Below are 18,606 nucleotides of genomic sequence, written 5' to 3' on the forward strand. Positions count from 1 at the left end.
AGACTAAATCACAGCAGAAACCTGGTAAACAGGGAGACTAAATCCCAGCAGAAACCTGGTATTTACAACCTGGTAAACAGGGAGACTAAATCACAGCAGGAACCTGGTATTTACAACCTGGTAAACAGGGAGACTAAATCACAGCAGAAACCTGGTATTTACAACCTGGTAAACAGGGAGACTAAATCACAGCAGAAACCTGGTATTTACAACCTGGTAAACAGGGAGACTAAATCCCAGGGAGTTTGTTTGTGTATGTGTGTGTGTTTATGTATGTGTGTGTGTGTATGTGTGTATGTGTGTGTGTGTGTGGATGTGTGAGTGTGTGTGTATGTGTGGTGTGTGTGTGTGTGTTTACCCCCGGGTGTGGTGGGTGTGGTCATGGTCCCGCCCCAAGTCCAGTGGTTGGGTTTGGCTCTCTGACTTCTCTCCACTGTCCGATGCATCACTGCCTCATGACGGGCCTACACAACGACAACAACAGGTTAACAACGACAACAACAGGTTAACAATGACAACAACAGGTTAACAACGACAACAACAGGTTAACAACGACAGGTTAACAATGACAGGTTAACAATGACAGGTTAACAACAACAGGTTAACAACAACAGGTTAACAATGACAACAACAGGTTAACAACGACAGGTTAACAACGACAGGTTAACAACAACAACAACAGGTTAACAACAACAGGTTAACAACAACAACAACAGGTTCACAACGACAACAACAGGTTAACAACAACAGGTTAACAACAACAACAACAGGTTAACAACGACAGGTTAACAACGACAGGTTAACAACGACAGGATAACAACGACAGGATAACAACGACAGGATAACAACGACAGGTTAACAACAACAACGACAGGTTAACAACGACAGGTTAACAACGACAGGTTAACAACGACAGGATAACAACGACAGGTTAACAACAACAGGTTAACAACGACAGGTTAACAACAACAGGTTAACAACGACAACAACAGGTTAACAACGACAACAACAGGTTAACAATGACGACAACAGGTTAACAATGACGACAACAGGTTAACAACAACAGGTTAACAACGACGACAACAGGTTAACAACGACGACAACAGGTTAACAACGACGACAACAGGTTAACAACGACAGGTTAACAACGACAACAACAGGTTAACAACGACAGGTAACAACAACAGGTTAACAACAACAGGTTAACAACGACAACCAGAATGCTGCATGACATTTCAAACGGTTTGTCACCTTCAGATTGTGGCCCTTGTTGTTGTGATAGTGTGTGTATAGTGTGAAGTGTGTGTAGTGTGTGTGTTTGCGTGTGTAGTGTGTGTATAGTGTGTATAGTGTGTGTAGTGTGTACAGTGTGTGTGTGTGTATAGAGTGTGTGTAGTGTGTACAGTGTGTGTATAGAGTGTGTGTGTGTATACAGTGTATGTTGTGTGTGTGTGTGTGTGTGTGTTTGTGTGTAGTGTAGTGTGTACAGTGTGTGTGTGTATACAGTGTATATAGTGTGTGTATAGAGTATGTGTAGTGTGTATACAGTGTATGTAGTGTGTGTGTGTATGTAGTGTGTGTAGTGTGTATAGTGTGTGTGTGTGTGTAGTGTGTGTAGTGTGTGTGTGTGTGTAGTGTGTATACAGTGTGTGTAGTGTGTGTATAGTGTGTGTAGTGTGTATAGTGTGTGTAGTGTGTGTGTGTGTGTGTGTAGGGTGTGTAGTGTGTGTGTGTGTGTGTGTAGTGTGTATACAGTGTGTGTAGTGTGTGTATAGTGTGTGTAGTGTGTATAGTGTGTGTAGTGTGTGTAGTGTGTGTCCCTCACCTTCTCCTCCTCCAGGTTCTGTCTTCTCTTCTCCTCCACAGCAGATCGTCTCCTGTCCTCCTTCCTCCTCTGTTCCTCCACCTTCCTCCTCCTCTCCTCCAGGTGTTTCTCATAGTAGTGTCTGGCCCTCTCCTCCCTCTCCTGCCACGCAGCCTCCCTGGCAGCTGACACACACACACACACACACACACCTTGGTTTTTCTATCCAGCCGGAGATATACAATGTATTTCCATTCAAAATCCTATTTAACCTAACACCCAAACCCCTAACCTCTGACCCCTAACCCCTAACACCCAAACCCCTAACCTCTGACCCCTAACCTCTGACCCCTAACCCCTAACACCCAAACCCCTAACCTCTGACCCCTAACCTCTGACCCCTAACCTCTGACCCCTAACCTCTAACACCCAAACCCCTAACCTCTGACCCCTAACCTCTGACCCCTAACCTCTAACCCCTAACCTCTAACCCCTAACACCCAAACCCCTAACCTCTGACCCCTAACCTCTGACCCCTAACCTCTGACCCTTAACACCCAAACCCCTAACCTCTGACCCCTAACCTCTGACCCCTAACCTCTGACCCCTAACACCCAAACCCCTAACCTCTGACCCCTAACCTCTGACCCCTAACCTCTAACCCCTAACACCCAAACCCCTAACCTCTGACCCTTAACACCCAAACCCCTAACCTCTAACCCCTAACCTCTGACCCTTAACCCCTAACCTCTGACCCTTAACACCCAAACCCCTAACCTCTAACCCCTAGCACCCAAACCCCTAACCTCTAACCCCTAACACCCAAACCCCTAACCTCTAACCCCTAACACCCAAACCCCTAACCTCTAACCCCTAACACCCAAACCTCTAACCCCTAACACCCAAACCCCTAACCTCTAACCCCTAACACCCAAACCCCTAACCTCTGACCCTTAACACCCAAACCCCTAACCTCTAACCCCTAACCTCTGACCCTTAACCCCTAACCTCTGACCCTTAACCTCTGACCCTTAACACCCAAACCCCTAACCTCTAACCCCTAACACCCAAACCCCTAACCTCTAACCCCTAACACCCAAACCTCTAACCCCTAACCTCTGATCCCTAACCTCTAACCCTTAACACCCAAACCCCTAACCTCTAACCCTTAACCTCTAACCCCTAACACCCAAACCCCTAACCTCTAACCCCTAACCTCTAACCCCTAACCTCTAACCCCTAACCTCTAACCCCTAACCTCTAACCCTTAACACCCAAACCCCTAACCTCTAACCCTTAACCTCTAACCCCCAAACCCCTAACCTCTAACCCTTTACCTCTAACCCCTAACACCCAAACCCCTAACCTCTGACCCCTAACCTCTAACCCTTAACCTCTAACCCTTAACCTCTAACCCCTAACCTCTAACCGTTAACCTCTAACCCCTAACCTCTGACCCCTAACCTCTAACCCTTAACCTCTAACCCCTAACACCCAAACCCCTAACCTCTGACCCTTAACCCCTAACCTCTGACCTCTAACCCTTAACCTCTAACCCCTAACACCCAAACCCCTAAACTCTAACCCCTAACCTTTACCCTCTAACCCCTAACACCCAAACCCCTAACCTCTAACCCTTAACCCCTAACACCCAAACCCCTAACCTCTGACCCTTAACCCCTAACCCTTAACCCCTAACCTCTGACTCTTAACCCCTGACCCCTAACCTCTGACCCTTAACCCTAACCTCTAACCCTTAACCCCTAACCTCTAACCCTTAACCCTAAGATTAAAATAGTCACACACACAGAGTAAGACTTGCTTTTATGGTTTCCAGATTACAATGAAATATATCCCCCTCTAGACCGCTGATTGGCCGGCTCATCCCCCTCTAAACCGCTGATTGGCCGGCTCATCCCCCTCTAGACCGCTGATTGGCCGGCTCATCCCCCTCTAGACCGCTGATTGGCCGGCTCATCCCCCTCTAGACCGCTGATTGGCCGGCTCATCCCCCTCTAGACCGCTGATTGGCCGGCTCATCCCCCTCTAGACCGCTGATTGGCCGGCTCATCCCCCTCTAGACCGCTGATTGGCCAGCTCCTAAGGTTTATTACATCATATTTATGTAAGTAGAAAAAAAAACACCCGAAATACAATTAACACAAGAAAGCAACTTATATACAGGGACAGTTCCAGGGTCAGTAGTTATATACAGGGACAGTTCCAGGGTCAGTAGTTATATACAGGGACAGTTCCAGGGTCAGTAGTTATATACAGGGACAGTTCCAGGGTCAGTAGTTATATACAGGGACAGTTCCAGGGTCAGTAGCTATATACAGGGACAGTTCCAGGGTCAGTAGTTATATACAGGGACAGTTCCAGGGTCAGTAGTTATATACAGGGACAGTAGTTATATACAGGGACAGTTCCAGGGTCAGTAGCTATATACAGGGACAGTAGTTATATACAGGGACAGTTCCAGGGCCAGTAGCTATATACAGGGACAGTTCCAGGGTCAGTAGTTATATACAGGGACAGTTCCAGGGTCAGTAGCTATATACAGGGACAGTTCCAGGGTCAGTAGTTATATACAGGGACAGTTCCAGGGTCAGTAGCTATATACAGGGTCAGTTCCAGGGTCAGTAGTTATATACAGGGTCAGTAGTTATATACAGGGACAGTTCCAGGGTCAGTAGTTATATACAGGGTCAGTAGCTATATACAGGGACAGTTCCAGGGTCAGTAGTTATATACAGGGTCAGTAGTTATATACAGGGACAGTTCCAGGGTCAGTAGTTATATACAGGGACAGTTCCAGGGTCAGTAGTTATATACAGGGACAGTTCCAGGGTCAGTAGTTATATACAGGGACAGTTCCAGGGTCAGTAGTTATATACAGGGTCAGTAGCTATATACAGGGACAGTTCCAGGGTCAGTAGTTATATACAGGGACAGTTCCAGGGTCAGTAGCTATATACAGGGGCAGTTCCAGGGTCAGTAGCTATATACAGGGTCAGTAGTTATATACAGGGACAGTAGCTATATACAGGGACATTTCCAGGGTCAGTAGCTATATACAGGGTCAGTAGTTATATACAGGGTCAGTTCCAGGGTCAGTAGCTATATACAGGGACAGTTCCAGGGTCAGTAGCTATATACAGGGACAGTAGCTATATACAGGGACAGTTCCAGGGTCAGTAGCTATATACAGGGTCAGTAGCTATATACAGGGACAGTTCCAGGGTCAGTAGCTATATACAGGGACAGTTCCAGGGTCAGTAGCTATATACAGGGTCAGTAGCTATATACAGGGTCAGTAGTTATATACAGGGTCAGTAGCTATATACAGGGTCAGTAGCTATATACAGGGTCAGTAGCTATATACAGGGTCAGTAGTTATATATAGGGTCAGTAGTTATATATAGGGTCAGTAGTTATATACAGGGTCAGTAGCTATATACAGGGTCAGTAGGGTCAGTAGCTATATACAGGGACAGTAGCTATATACAGGGACAGTTCCAGGGTCAGTAGTTGTATACAGGGTCAGTAGCTATATACAGGGTCAGTAGCTGTATACAGGGTCAGTAGTTGTATACAGGGTCAGTAGTTATATACAGGGTCAGTAGTAATATACAGGGACAGTAGTTATATGCAGGGACAGTTCCAGGGTCAGTAGTTATATACAGGGTCAGTAGTTATATACAGGGACAGTTCCAGGGTCAGTAGTTATATACAGGGTCAGTAGTTATATACAGGGTCAGTAGTTATATACAGGGTCAGTAGTTATATACAGGGTCAGTAGCTATATACAGGGTCAGTAGTAATATACAGGGACAGTAGCTATATACAGGGTCAGTAGTTATATGCAGGGTCAGTAGCTATATACAGGGTCAGTAGCTATATACAGGGTCAGTAGCTATATACAGGGACAGTTCCAGGGTCAGTAGTTATATACAGGGTCAGTAGTTATATACAGGGACAGTTCCAGGGTCAGTAGTTATATACAGGGTCAGTAGCTATATAAAGGGTCAGTAGTTATATACAGGGTCAGTAGCTATATACAGGGTCAGTAGTTATATGCAGGGTCAGTAGTTATATACAGGGACAGTTCCAGGGTCAGTAGTTATATACAGGGTCAGTAGTTATATACAAGGACAGTTCCAGGGTCAGTAGTTATATACAGGGACAGTTCCAGGGTCAGTAGCTATATACAGGGACAGTTCCAGGGTCAGTAGTTATATACAGGGACAGTTCCAGGGTCAGTAGTTATATACAGGGACAGTAGTTATATACAGGGACAGTTCCAGGGTCAGTAGCTATATACAGGGACAGTAGTTATATACAGGGACAGTTCCAGGGTCAGTAGTTATATACAGGGACAGTTCCAGGGTCAGTAGCTATATACAGGGACAGTTCCAGGGTCAGTAGTTATATACAGGGACAGTTCCAGGGTCAGTAGCTATATACAGGGTCAGTTCCAGGGTCAGTAGTTATATACAGGGACAGTTCCAGGGTCAGTAGCTATATACAGGGACAGTTCCAGGGTCAGTAGTTATATACAGGGACAGTTCCAGGGTCAGTAGTTATATACAGGGACAGTAGTTATATACAGGGACAGTTCCAGGGTCAGTAGCTATATACAGGGACAGTAGTTATATACAGGGACAGTTCCAGGGTCAGTAGTTATATACAGGGTCAGTAGCTATATAAAGGGTCAGTAGTTATATACAGGGTCAGTAGCTATATACAGGGTCAGTAGTTATATGCAGGGTCAGTAGTTATATACAGGGACAGTTCCAGGGTCAGTAGTTATATACAGGGTCAGTAGTTATATACAAGGACAGTTCCAGGGTCAGTAGTTATATACAGGGACAGTTCCAGGGTCAGTAGCTATATACAGGGACAGTTCCAGGGTCAGTAGTTATATACAGGGACAGTTCCAGGGTCAGTAGTTATATACAGGGACAGTAGTTATATACAGGGACAGTTCCAGGGTCAGTAGCTATATACAGGGACAGTAGTTATATACAGGGACAGTTCCAGGGTCAGTAGTTATATACAGGGACAGTTCCAGGGTCAGTAGCTATATACAGGGACAGTTCCAGGGTCAGTAGTTATATACAGGGACAGTTCCAGGGTCAGTAGCTATATACAGGGTCAGTTCCAGGGTCAGTAGTTATATACAGGGACAGTTCCAGGGTCAGTAGCTATATACAGGGACAGTTCCAGGGTCAGTAGTTATATACAGGGACAGTTCCAGGGTCAGTAGTTATATACAGGGACAGTAGTTATATACAGGGACAGTTCCAGGGTCAGTAGCTATATACAGGGACAGTAGTTATATACAGGGACAGTTCCAGGGTCAGTAGTTATATACAGGGACAGTTCCAGGGTCAGTAGCTATATACAGGGACAGTTCCAGGGTCAGTAGTTATATACAGGGACAGTTCCAGGGTCAGTAGCTATATACAGGGTCAGTTCCAGGGTCAGTAGTTATATACAGGGTCAGTAGTTATATACAGGGACAGTTCCAGGGTCAGTAGTTATATACAGGGTCAGTAGCTATATACAGGGACAGTTCCAGGGTCAGTAGTTATATACAGGGTCAGTAGTTATATACAGGGACAGTTCCAGGGTCAGTAGTTATATACAGGGACAGTTCCAGGGTCAGTAGTTATATACAGGGACAGTTCCAGGGTCAGTAGTTATATACAGGGACAGTTCCAGGGTCAGTAGTTATATACAGGGTCAGTAGCTATATACAGGGACAGTTCCAGGGTCAGTAGTTATATACAGGGACAGTTCCAGGGTCAGTAGCTATATACAGGGGCAGTTCCAGGGTCAGTAGCTATATACAGGGTCAGTAGTTATATACAGGGACAGTAGCTATATACAGGGTCAGTAGTTATATACAGGGACAGTTCCAGGGTCAGTAGCTATATACAGGGTCAGTAGTTATATACAGGGTCAGTTCCAGGGTCAGTAGCTATATACAGGGACAGTTCCAGGGTCAGTAGCTATATACAGGGACAGTAGCTATATACAGGGACAGTTCCAGGGTCAGTAGCTATATACAGGGTCAGTAGCTATATACAGGGTCAGTAGCTATATACAGGGACAGTTCCAGGGTCAGTAGTTATATACAGGGTCAGTAGTTATATACAGGGACAGTTCCAGGGTCAGTAGTTATATACAGGGTCAGTAGCTATATACAGGGTCAGTAGCTATATACAGGGTCAGTAGCTATATACAGGGTCAGTAGTTATATGCAGGGTCAGTAGCTATATACAGGGTCAGTAGCTATATACAGGGTCAGTAGTTATATACAGGGACAGTTCGAGGGTCAGTAGTTATATACAGGGTCAGTAGTTATATACAAGGACAGTTCCAGGGTCAGTAGTTATATACAGGGACAGTTCCAGGGTCAGTAGCTATATAAAGGGACAGTTCCAGGGTCAGTAGTTATATACAGGGACAGTTCCAGGGTCAGTAGTTATATACAGGGACAGTAGTTATATACAGGGACAGTTCCAGGGTCAGTAGCTATATACAGGGACAGTAGTTATATACAGGGACAGTTCCAGGGTCAGTAGCTATATACAGGGACAGTTCCAGGGTCAGTAGTTATATACAGGGACAGTTCCAGGGTCAGTAGCTATATACAGGACAGTTCCAGGGTCAGTAGTTATATACAGGGACAGTTCCAGGGTCAGTAGCTATATACAGGGTCAGTTCCAGGGTCAGTAGTTATATACAGGGTCAGTAGCTATATACAGGGACAGTTCCAGGGTCAGTAGTTATATACAGGGTCAGTAGTTATATACAGGGACAGTTCCAGGGTCAGTAGTTATATACAGGGACAGTTCCAGGGTCAGTAGTTATATACAGGGACAGTTCCAGGGTCAGTAGTTATATACAGGGACAGTTCCAGGGTCAGTAGTTATATACAGGGTCAGTAGCTATATACAGGGACAGTTCCAGGGTCAGTAGTTATATACAGGGACAGTTCCAGGGTCAGTAGCTATATACAGGGGCAGTTCCAGGGTCAGTAGCTATATACAGGGTCAGTAGTTTATATACAGGGACAGTAGCTATATACAGGGTCAGTAGTTATATACAGGGACAGTTCCAGGGTCAGTAGCTATATACAGGGTCAGTAGTTATATACAGGGTCAGTTCCAGGGTCAGTAGCTATATACAGGGACAGTTCCAGGGTCAGTAGCTATATACAGGGACAGTAGCTATATACAGGGACAGTTCCAGGGTCAGTAGCTATATACAGGGTCAGTAGCTATATACAGGGACAGTTCCAGGGTCAGTAGCTATATACAGGGACAGTTCCAGGGTCAGTAGCTATATACAGGGTCAGTAGCTATATACAGGGTCAGTAGTTATATACAGGGTCAGTAGCTATATACAGGGTCAGTAGCTATATACAGGGTCAGTAGCTATATACAGGGTCAGTAGGGTCAGTAGCTATATACAGGGACAGTTCCAGGGTCAGTAGTTATATACAGGGTCAGTAGCTATATACAGGGTCAGTAGTTATATACAGGGTCAGTAGCTATATACAGGGACAGTTCCAGGGTCAGTAGTTATATACAGGGTCAGTAGTTATATACAGGGACAGTTCCAGGGTCAGTAGTTATATACAGGGTCAGTAGCTATATACAGGGTCAGTAGTTATATACAGGGTCAGTAGCTATATACAGGGTCAGTAGTTATATGCAGGGTCAGTAGCTATATACAGGGTCAGTAGCTATATACAGGGTCAGTAGTTATATACAGGGTCAGTTCCAGGGTCAGTAGTTATATACAGGGTCAGTAGTTATATACAGGGACAGTTCCAGGGTCAGTAGTTATATACAGGGTCAGTAGCTATATACAGGGTCAGTAGCTATATACAGGGTCAGTAGTTATATACAGGGACAGTAGCTATATACAGGGACAGTTCCAGGGTCAGTAGTTATATACAGGGACAGTAGCTATATACAGGGTCAGTAGTTATATACAGGGTCAGTAGCTATATACAGGGTCAGTAGTTATATACAGGGTCAGTAGTTATATACAGGGACAGTTCCAGGGTCAGTAGTTATATACAGGGACAGTTCCAGGGTCAGTAGCTATATACAGGGACAGTTCCAGGGTCAGTAGTTATATACAGGGTCAGTAGTTATATACAGGGTCAGTAGCTATATACAGGGACAGTTCCAGGGTCAGTAGCTATATACAGGGACAGTAGCTATATACAGGGTCAGTAGTTATATACAGGGTCAGTAGTTATATACAGGGTCAGTAGTAATATACAGGGACATTAGCTATATACAGGGTCAGTAGTTATATACAGGGACAGTTCCAGGGTCAGTAGCTATATACAGGGTCAGTAGTTATATACAGGGACAGTTCCAGGGTCAGTAGTTATATACAGGGTCAGTAGTTATATACAGGGTCAGTAGTTATATACAGGGTCAGTAGTTATATACAGGGACAGTTCCAGGGTCAGTAGTTATATACAGGGACAGTAGCTATATACAGGGTCAGTAGCTATATACAGGGTCAGTAGTTATATACAGGGACAGTTCCAGGGTCAGTAGTTATATACAGGGACAGTAGTTATATACAGGGTCAGTAGCTATATACAGGGTCAGTAGTTATATACAGGGTCAGTAGTTATATACAGGGTCAGTAGTTATATACAGGGGACAGTTCCAGGGTCAGTAGCTATATACAGGGACAGTAGCTATATACAGGGTCAGTAGTTATATACAGGGTCAGTAGTTCTACAGGGTCAGTAGCTATATACAGGGTCAGTAGCTATATACAGGGTCAGTAGTTATATACAGGGTCAGTAGCTATATACAGGGTCAGTAGGGTCAGTAGTTATATACAGGGTCAGTAGTTATATACAGGGACAGTTCCAGGGTCAGTAGTTATATACAGGGACAGTTCCAGGGTCAGTAGCTATATACAGGGTCAGTAGTTATATACAGGGACAGTTCCAGGGTCAGTAGTTATATACAGGGTCAGTAGTTATATACAGGGACAGTTCCAGGGTCAGTAGTTATATACAGGGTCAGTAGCTATATACAGGGTCAGTAGCTATATACAGGGTCAGTAGTTATATACAGGGACAGTAGCTATATACAGGGACAGTTCCAGGGTCAGTAGTTATATACAGGGACAGTAGCTATATACAGGGTCAGTAGTTATATACAGGGTCAGTAGCTATATACAGGGTCAGTAGTTATATACAGGGTCAGTAGTTATATACAGGGACAGTTCCAGGGTCAGTAGTTATATACAGGGACAGTTCCAGGGTCAGTAGCTATATACAGGGACAGTTCCAGGGTCAGTAGTTATATACAGGGTCAGTAGCTATATACAGGGACAGTTCCAGGGTCAGTAGCTATATACAGGGACAGTAGCTATATACAGGGTCAGTAGTTATATACAGGGTCAGTAGTTATATACAGGGGTCAGTAGTAATATACAGGGACATTAGCTATATACAGGGTCAGTAGTTATATACAGGGACAGTTCCAGGGTCAGTAGCTATATACAGGGTCAGTAGTTATATACAGGGACAGTTCCAGGGTCAGTAGTTATATACAGGGTCAGTAGTTATATACAGGGTCAGTAGTTATATACAGGGACAGTTCCAGGGTCAGTAGTTATATACAGGGACAGTAGCTATATACAGGGTCAGTAGCTATATACAGGTCAGTAGTTATATACAGGGACAGTTCCAGGGTCAGTAGTTATATACAGGGACAGTAGTTATATACAGGGTCAGTAGCTATATACAGGGTCAGTAGTTATATACAGGGTCAGTAGTTATATACAGGGTCAGTAGTTATATACAGGGACAGTTCCAGGGTCAGTAGCTATATACAGGGACAGTAGCTATATACAGGGTCAGTAGTTATATACAGGGTCAGTAGTTTCTACAGGGTCAGTAGCTATATACAGGGTCAGTAGCTATATACAGGGTCAGTAGTTATATATAGGGTCAGTAGTTATATACAGGGTCAGTAGCTATATACAGGGTCAGTAGGGTCAGTAGTTATATACAGGGTCAGTAGTTATATACAGGGACAGTTCCAGGGTCAGTAGTTATATACAGGGACAGTTCCAGGGTCAGTAGTTATATACAGGGTCAGTAGTTATATACAGGGACAGTTCCAGGGTCAGTAGCTATATACAGGGACAGTAGCTATATACAGGGTCAGTAGTTATATACAGGGTCAGTAGTTTCTACAGGGTCAGTAGCTATATACAGGGTCAGTAGCTATATACAGGGTCAGTAGGGTCAGTAGTTATATACAGGGTCAGTAGTTATATACAGGGACAGTTCCAGGGTCAGTAGTTATATACAGGGACAGTTCCAGGGTCAGTAGTTATATACAGGGTCAGTAGTTATATACAGGGACAGTTCCAGGGTCAGTAGCTATATACAGGGACAGTAGCTATATACAGGGTCAGTAGTTATATACAGGGTCAGTAGTTTCTACAGGGTCAGTAGCTATATACAGGGTCAGTAGCTATATACAGGGTCAGTAGTTATATATAGGGTCAGTAGTTATATACAGGGTCAGTAGCTATATACAGGGTCAGTAGGGTCAGTAGTTATATACAGGGTCAGTAGTTATATACAGGGACAGTTCCAGGGTCAGTAGTTATATACAGGGACAGTTCCAGGGTCAGTAGTTATATACAGGGACAGTTCCAGGGTCAGTAATTATATACAGGGTCAGTTCCAGGGTCAGTAGTTATATACAGGGTCAGTTCCAGGGTCAGTAGTTATATACAGGGACAGTAGTTATATACAGGGACAGTTCCAGGGTCAGTAGTTATATACAGGGTCAGTAGCTATATACAGCGTCAGTAGCTATATACAGGGTCAGTAGTTATATACAGGGTCAGTAGTTATATACAGGGTCAGTAGTTATATACAGGGTCAGTAGTTATATACAGGGTCAGTAGTTATATACAGGGTCAGTAGTTATATACAGGGTCAGTAGTTATATACAGGGTCAGTAGTAATATACAGGGTCAGTAGTTATATACAGGGTCAGTAGTAATATACAGGGTCAGTAGTTATATACAGGGTCAGTAGTTATATACAGGGTCAGTAGCTATATACAGGGACAGTTCTAGATAATACATTAGTGTAGTTCTTGTTGGGAGGGTCTAGATGAGTGTAGTTCTTGTTGGGGGGTTCTAGGGGGTAGATGAGTGCAGTTCTTGTTGGGAGGGTCTAGATGAGTGTAGTTCTTGTTGGGAGGGTATAGGTGAGTGTAGTTCTTGTTGGGAGGGTATAGGTGAGTGTAGTTCTTGTTGGGAGGGTCTAAGGGGTAGATTAGTGTAGTTCTTGTTGGGAGGGTCTAGATGAGGGTAGTTCTTGTTGGGAGGGTCTAGATGAGTGTAGTTCTTGTTGGGAGGTTCTAGGGGGTAGATGAGTGCAGTTCTTGTTGGGAGGGTATAGGTGAGTGTAGTTCTTGTTGGGAGGGTCTAAGGGGTAGATTAGTGTAGTTCTTGTTGGGATGGTCTAGGGGGTAGATGAGGAATACAGTGATAACTGCCAGAGTTCCTGTAGAGAACACAAAACCTAACGCTGACCCCCAGACCCCTCAGGTACCCCCCCCCCCCCAGACCCCTCAGGTACCACAGAACCCCCCCCCCCCCCCCCCCCCCCAGGTACCCCCAGACCCCTCAGGTACCCCCCCCCAGGTACACCAGACCCCTCAGGTACCCCAGACACCCCCAGACCCCCCCCCCAGACCCCTCATCTACCCCAGATGCTAGACACACACACACTGCAGGATACACACCGATCTGTTTCTCCCTTTCCTCTCGACGTTCCCGGGCCAGTCTCTGTCTCTCGTTGATCTTGAGGACCAACGGCTCTGTAACATAAAACACAAGGTTTAGAGAACACAGTTCCACCCAGAGAGAGAGGAGTGGAAGGCAACTGACCTGCTTTGTTAGCAGCATTGTTGCTGTGAGTAGGTGTAGGTGATAGTGATGGGCTGAGGGTTGGAGTGGTGGACAGTGATGGGCTGAGGGTTGGGGTGGTGGACAGGACCTGGCCGGACGTTGAGGAGTCAGGCTCACTGGAGAGGGTCAAGGTTGGGTGCGAGTCAGAGACTGGGGGAGAAACACAGCTGTCAATCACACAGAGCCTGTAAGAGAGAATAGATGGTATAGGAGGGAAGTCTTGTACTGCTCAGCCGACTGTAGAACCGGTAGAGAGTGGTCAGCCGACTGTAGGCCGGTAGAGAATAGAGAGCGGACAGCCAACTGTAGGCCGGTAGAGAGCGGTCAGCCGACTGTAGGCCGGTAGAGAATAGAGAGCGGTCAGCCGACTGTAGGCCGGTAGAGAGTAGACTGGTCAGCCGACTGTAGGCCGGTAGAGAGTAGACTGGTCAGCCGACTGTAGGCCGGTAGAGAGTAGAGAGCGGTCAGCCGACTGTAGGCCGGTAGAGAATAGAGAGCGGTCAGCTGACTGTAGGCCGGTAGAGAGTAGAGAGCGGTCAGCTGACTGTAGGGCCGGTAGAGAATAGAGAGTGGTCAGCTGACTGTAGGCCGGTAGAGAGTGGTCAGCCGACTGTAGGCCGGTAGAGAATAGAGACTGGTCAGCTGACTGTAGGCCGGTAGAGAGCGGACAGCCAACTGTAGGCCGGTAGAGAGCGGTCAGCCGACTGTAGGCCGGTAGAGAGCGGTAAGCCGACTGTAGGCCGGTAGAGAGTAGAGAGCGGACAGCCAACTGTAGGCCGGTAGAGAGTAGAGAGCGGTCAGCCAACTGTAGGCCGGTAGAGAGTAGAGAGCGGTCAGCTGACTGTAGGCCGGTAGAGAGTGGTCAGCCGACTGTAGGCCGGTAGAGAGTAGAGACTGGTCAGCTGACTGTAGACCGGTAGAGAGTAGAGACTGGTCAGCTGACTGTAGGCCGGTAGAGAGTGGTCAGTCGACTGTAGGCCGGTAGAGAGTGGAGACTGGTCAGCTGACTGTAGGCCGGTAGAGAGTAGAGACTGGTCAGCTGACTGTAGGCCGGTAGAGAGTGGTCAGCCGACTGTAGGCCGGTAGAGAGTAGAGAGCGGACAGCCAACAGTAGGCCGGTAGAGAATAGAGAGTGGTCAGCCGACTGTAGGCCAGTAGAGAATAGAGAGTGGTCAGCCGACTGTAGGCCGGTAGAGAGTAGAGAGCGGACAGCCAACAGTAGGCCGGTAGAGAATAGAGAGTGGTCAGCCGACTGTAGGCCGGTAGAGAGTAGAGAGCGGACAGCCAACAGTAGGCCGGTAGAGAATAGAGAGTGGTCAACCAGTTGTAGGCCGGTAGAGAGTGGATAGCCGACTATAGCCTAGTAGAGAGTAGAGACTGGTCAGCCGACTGTAGGCCGGTAGAGAGTAGAGATTGGTCAACCAGTTGTAGGCCGGTAGAGAGTGGTTAGCCGACTATAGCCTAGTAGAGAGTAGAGACTGGTCAGCCGACTGTAGGCTAGTAGAGTGTAGAGACTGGTCAGCTGACTGTAGGCTAGTAGAGTAGAGACTGGTCAGCTGACTGTAGGCTAGTAGAGTAGAGACTGGTCAGCTGACTGTAGGCTAGTAGAGTGTAGAGACTGGTCAGCTGACTGTAGGCTAGTAGAGTAGAGACTGGTCTGCTGACTGTAGGCTAGGAGAGAGTAGAGACTGGTCAGCTGACTGTAGGCTAGTAGAGTGTAGAGACTGGTCTGCTGACTGTAGGCTAGGAGAGAGTAGAGACTGGTCAGCTGACTGTAGGCTAGTAGAGTGTAGAGACTGGTCAGCTGACTGTAGGCTAGTAGAGTAGAGACTGGTCAGCTGACTGTAGGCTAGTAGAGTGTAGAGACTGGTCAGCTGACTGTAGGCTAGTAGAGTAGAGACTGGTCTGCTGACTGTAGGCTAGGAGAGAGTAGAGAGTGGTCAGCTGACTGTAGGCTAGTAGAGTGTAGAGACTGGTCAGCTGACTGTAGGCTAGTAGAGTAGAGACTTGTCTGCTGACTGTAGGCTAGGAGAGAGTAGAGACTGGTCAGCTGACTGTAGGCTAGTAGAGTGTAGAGACTGGTCAGCTGACTGTAGGCTAGTAGAGTAGAGACTGGTCAGCTGACTGTAGGCTAGTAGAGAGTAGAGACTGGTCTGCTGAATGTAGGCTAGGAGAGAGTAGAGACTGGTCAGCTGACTGTAGGCTAGTAGAGTGTAGAGACTGGTCAGCTGGTCAATCTGCCAAAGAGGAGAGACCCTACCCCCCAAAAACATCCAGTACTAACCCTACACCCCCAAAAAACATCCAGTACTAACCCTACACCCCCAAAAACACCCAGCACTAACCCTACCCCCCAAAAACACCCAGCATTAACCCTACCCCCCAAAAAAACACCCAGGACTAACCCTACCCCCCAAAAAACACCCAGCACTAACCCTACACCCCCCAAAACACCAGCATCACCCCCAAAAACACCCAGCACTAACTCTACACCCCCCAAAACACCCAGCACTAACCCTACACCCCCAAAAACACCCAGCATCACCCCCCCAAAACACCCAGCACTAACCTTACCCCCCCCCCCAAAAAAAAACACCCAGCACTAACCCTACCCCCTAAAAACACCCAGCACTAACCCTACCCCTAAAAACACCCAGCACTAACCCTACCCCCTAAAAATACCCAGCACTAACCCTACCCCCTAAAAACACCCAGCACTAACCCTACCCCCTAAAAACACCCAGCACTAACCCTACCCCCCAAAAACATCCAGCATTAACCCTACCCCCCCCCAAAAACACCCAGCATTAACCCTACCCCCCAAAAACACCCAGCATTAACCCTACCCCCCAAAAACACCCAGCAGAGAAGGACAAAGAGCAATCAGAAGAGAGACAGACCGAGAGAGAGGAGAGAGAGAGAGAAGGAACCCTTTTAATCTGCCCCTCCCGCTCATGTTGTTGTGCGTCTACACCACCTAAACTCACCTGTCTCTGTATGTGCACCCCTCCCCCCCTCTCTGCTCAAATCAAACGGTCAGATTTAGAGATTAGCGTTGCACTCTCCCTGGCTGTATGTAGCAGGCTAGGATAACGTAGCGGCATGGTTAGCATCCTCTGCCTCAAACCTGAGAGGATTAGCCAGCGCTAACGTTAAGCTAAGCTCCAGGCTGCTGGGGGAAGAGGGGCCAGAGACTGACAGCCCCACAGCAGGCACTTTGAGCTGGGTAATCACATCCTGAGGTCTGGTGATCATCACTGTGATTGTAGGGCTTCCTTTCCTTCGTCTGAACTGATCTTTCTCTATGCATCGGCAGGACCAAACGGTAGCCTCCGATAAACTCAAGAAGGGAGGAGTGTGCCTCTGTAAACAACAGATGGTCTCTAATATTAAGGAAGTCTGGAGGATCAGGCTCGCCTGAGTTAGAACACTGTGTGATAAACTCATAGTTTACAGTTTATCACCATATACTGAACAACAAATAAAACATTGGTCCCCTGTCTCATGAGCTGCAATAAAAGATCCGACATTTTTACATCATACTTCAAAAAAGCTTATTTCTCTCACATTTTGTGCACAAATGTCTTAAAATCCCTATTAGTGAGCATTTCTCCTTTACCAAGATAATATGAAGAAGCTGATTAAATCAGCATGATCATTACACGGGTGCACCTTGTGCTGGGGGACAATAAATGGCCACTAAAATGTGCAGTTTCAGAACAGATGTCTCATGTTATGAGGGCGCATGCAATTGGCGTGATGACTACAGGAATGTCCAACAGAGCTGTTGCCAGAGAATTTAATGATCATTTCTCTACCATAAGCCACCTCCAACGTCATTTTAGAGAATTTGGCAGTATGTCCAACCGGTCTCACAACCTCAGACCACGTGTAACCACGCCAACCCAGGACCTCCACATCCAGCTTCTTCAGCAGCGGGATCGTCTGAGACCAGCTGTTGAAACTGAGGAGCATTTCTGTTGTAGTAAAGCCATTTTGTGGAGGGAAAACATTCTGATTGGCTGGACCTGGTTCCCTAGTTGGCTTGGCTCCAAATTTCTTCTGTTGAAGCCATTCTTTTGTTGATTTACTTCTGTGTTTTGGGTCATTGTCCTGTTGCGTCACCCAACTTCGGTTGAGCTTCAATTGGCAGCAAAGCAGCCCCAAACCATGACGCTCCCTCCACCAGACTTTACAGTTGGGATGAGATTGATGTTGGTGTGCTGTGCTTTTTTTTTCTCCACACATAGTGAGTGTTGTGTTCCTTCCAAACAACTGTAGTTCCATCTGTCCACAGAACATTTTGCCAGTAGCGCTGTGGAACATCCAGGTGTTCTTTTACTTTAGACGTGCAGCAATAGTTGTTTATGATTGATGCAGAAATCCAGGTCATTCCAAAGGGTTCACTTCTTCTGTCCTCTGTATTTTAATGAACTGATTTCCTTTATATGAACTTTAGCTCAGTAAAATTGATGCGTTTAAATATTTTTTGTTAAGTATATTTTTGTGGCTTAAGGGTCTCAAGGTAGAGAAATGAACTAATACTTTCGGGATCCCTCAGTCTCTGACCCAGTGTATTATTCTATTATAAAGTGTCTTACCAGAGGAAATCACTGGCTCTCAAATACTAAACACTACGTAACACAGAGTGAGGGATATTTATAGTTACACTCTCTCTCTCTCTCCCCCCCCCCCCCCTCTCTCTCCCTCTCTCTCTGTCTCTCTCTCTCTCTGTCTCTCTCTCTCCTCTCTCCCTCTCTCTCTGGTCTCTCTCTCTCTGTCTCTCTCTCTCCCTCTCCCCCCCC

At 46.4% G+C, this 18,606-nt stretch overlaps 1 protein-coding gene across 2 annotated transcripts in view; it reads right to left on the bottom strand.

The window, feature by feature from the left end:
* Positions 1-18,606, bottom strand: part of LOC116356209 (ensconsin-like) — a 51,091-nt gene that overhangs the window by 22,749 nt on the left and 9,736 nt on the right. For both annotated transcript variants that reach the window (XM_031800661.1, XM_031800660.1), the window contains exons 2-5: positions 13,781-13,951; positions 13,636-13,710; positions 1,826-1,989; positions 359-464 (exon numbers count right to left, since the gene is read on the bottom strand). In XM_031800661.1, the coding sequence (XP_031656521.1) occupies positions 359-464; positions 1,826-1,989; positions 13,636-13,710; positions 13,781-13,951 (516 nt within the window). The remainder of the gene's footprint in view (positions 1-358; positions 465-1,825; positions 1,990-13,635; positions 13,711-13,780; positions 13,952-18,606) is intronic.

Source organism: Oncorhynchus kisutch, linkage group LG21, assembly GCF_002021735.2.
Source record: "Oncorhynchus kisutch isolate 150728-3 linkage group LG21, Okis_V2, whole genome shotgun sequence".
Taxonomy (NCBI): Eukaryota; Metazoa; Chordata; class Actinopteri; order Salmoniformes; family Salmonidae; genus Oncorhynchus; species Oncorhynchus kisutch.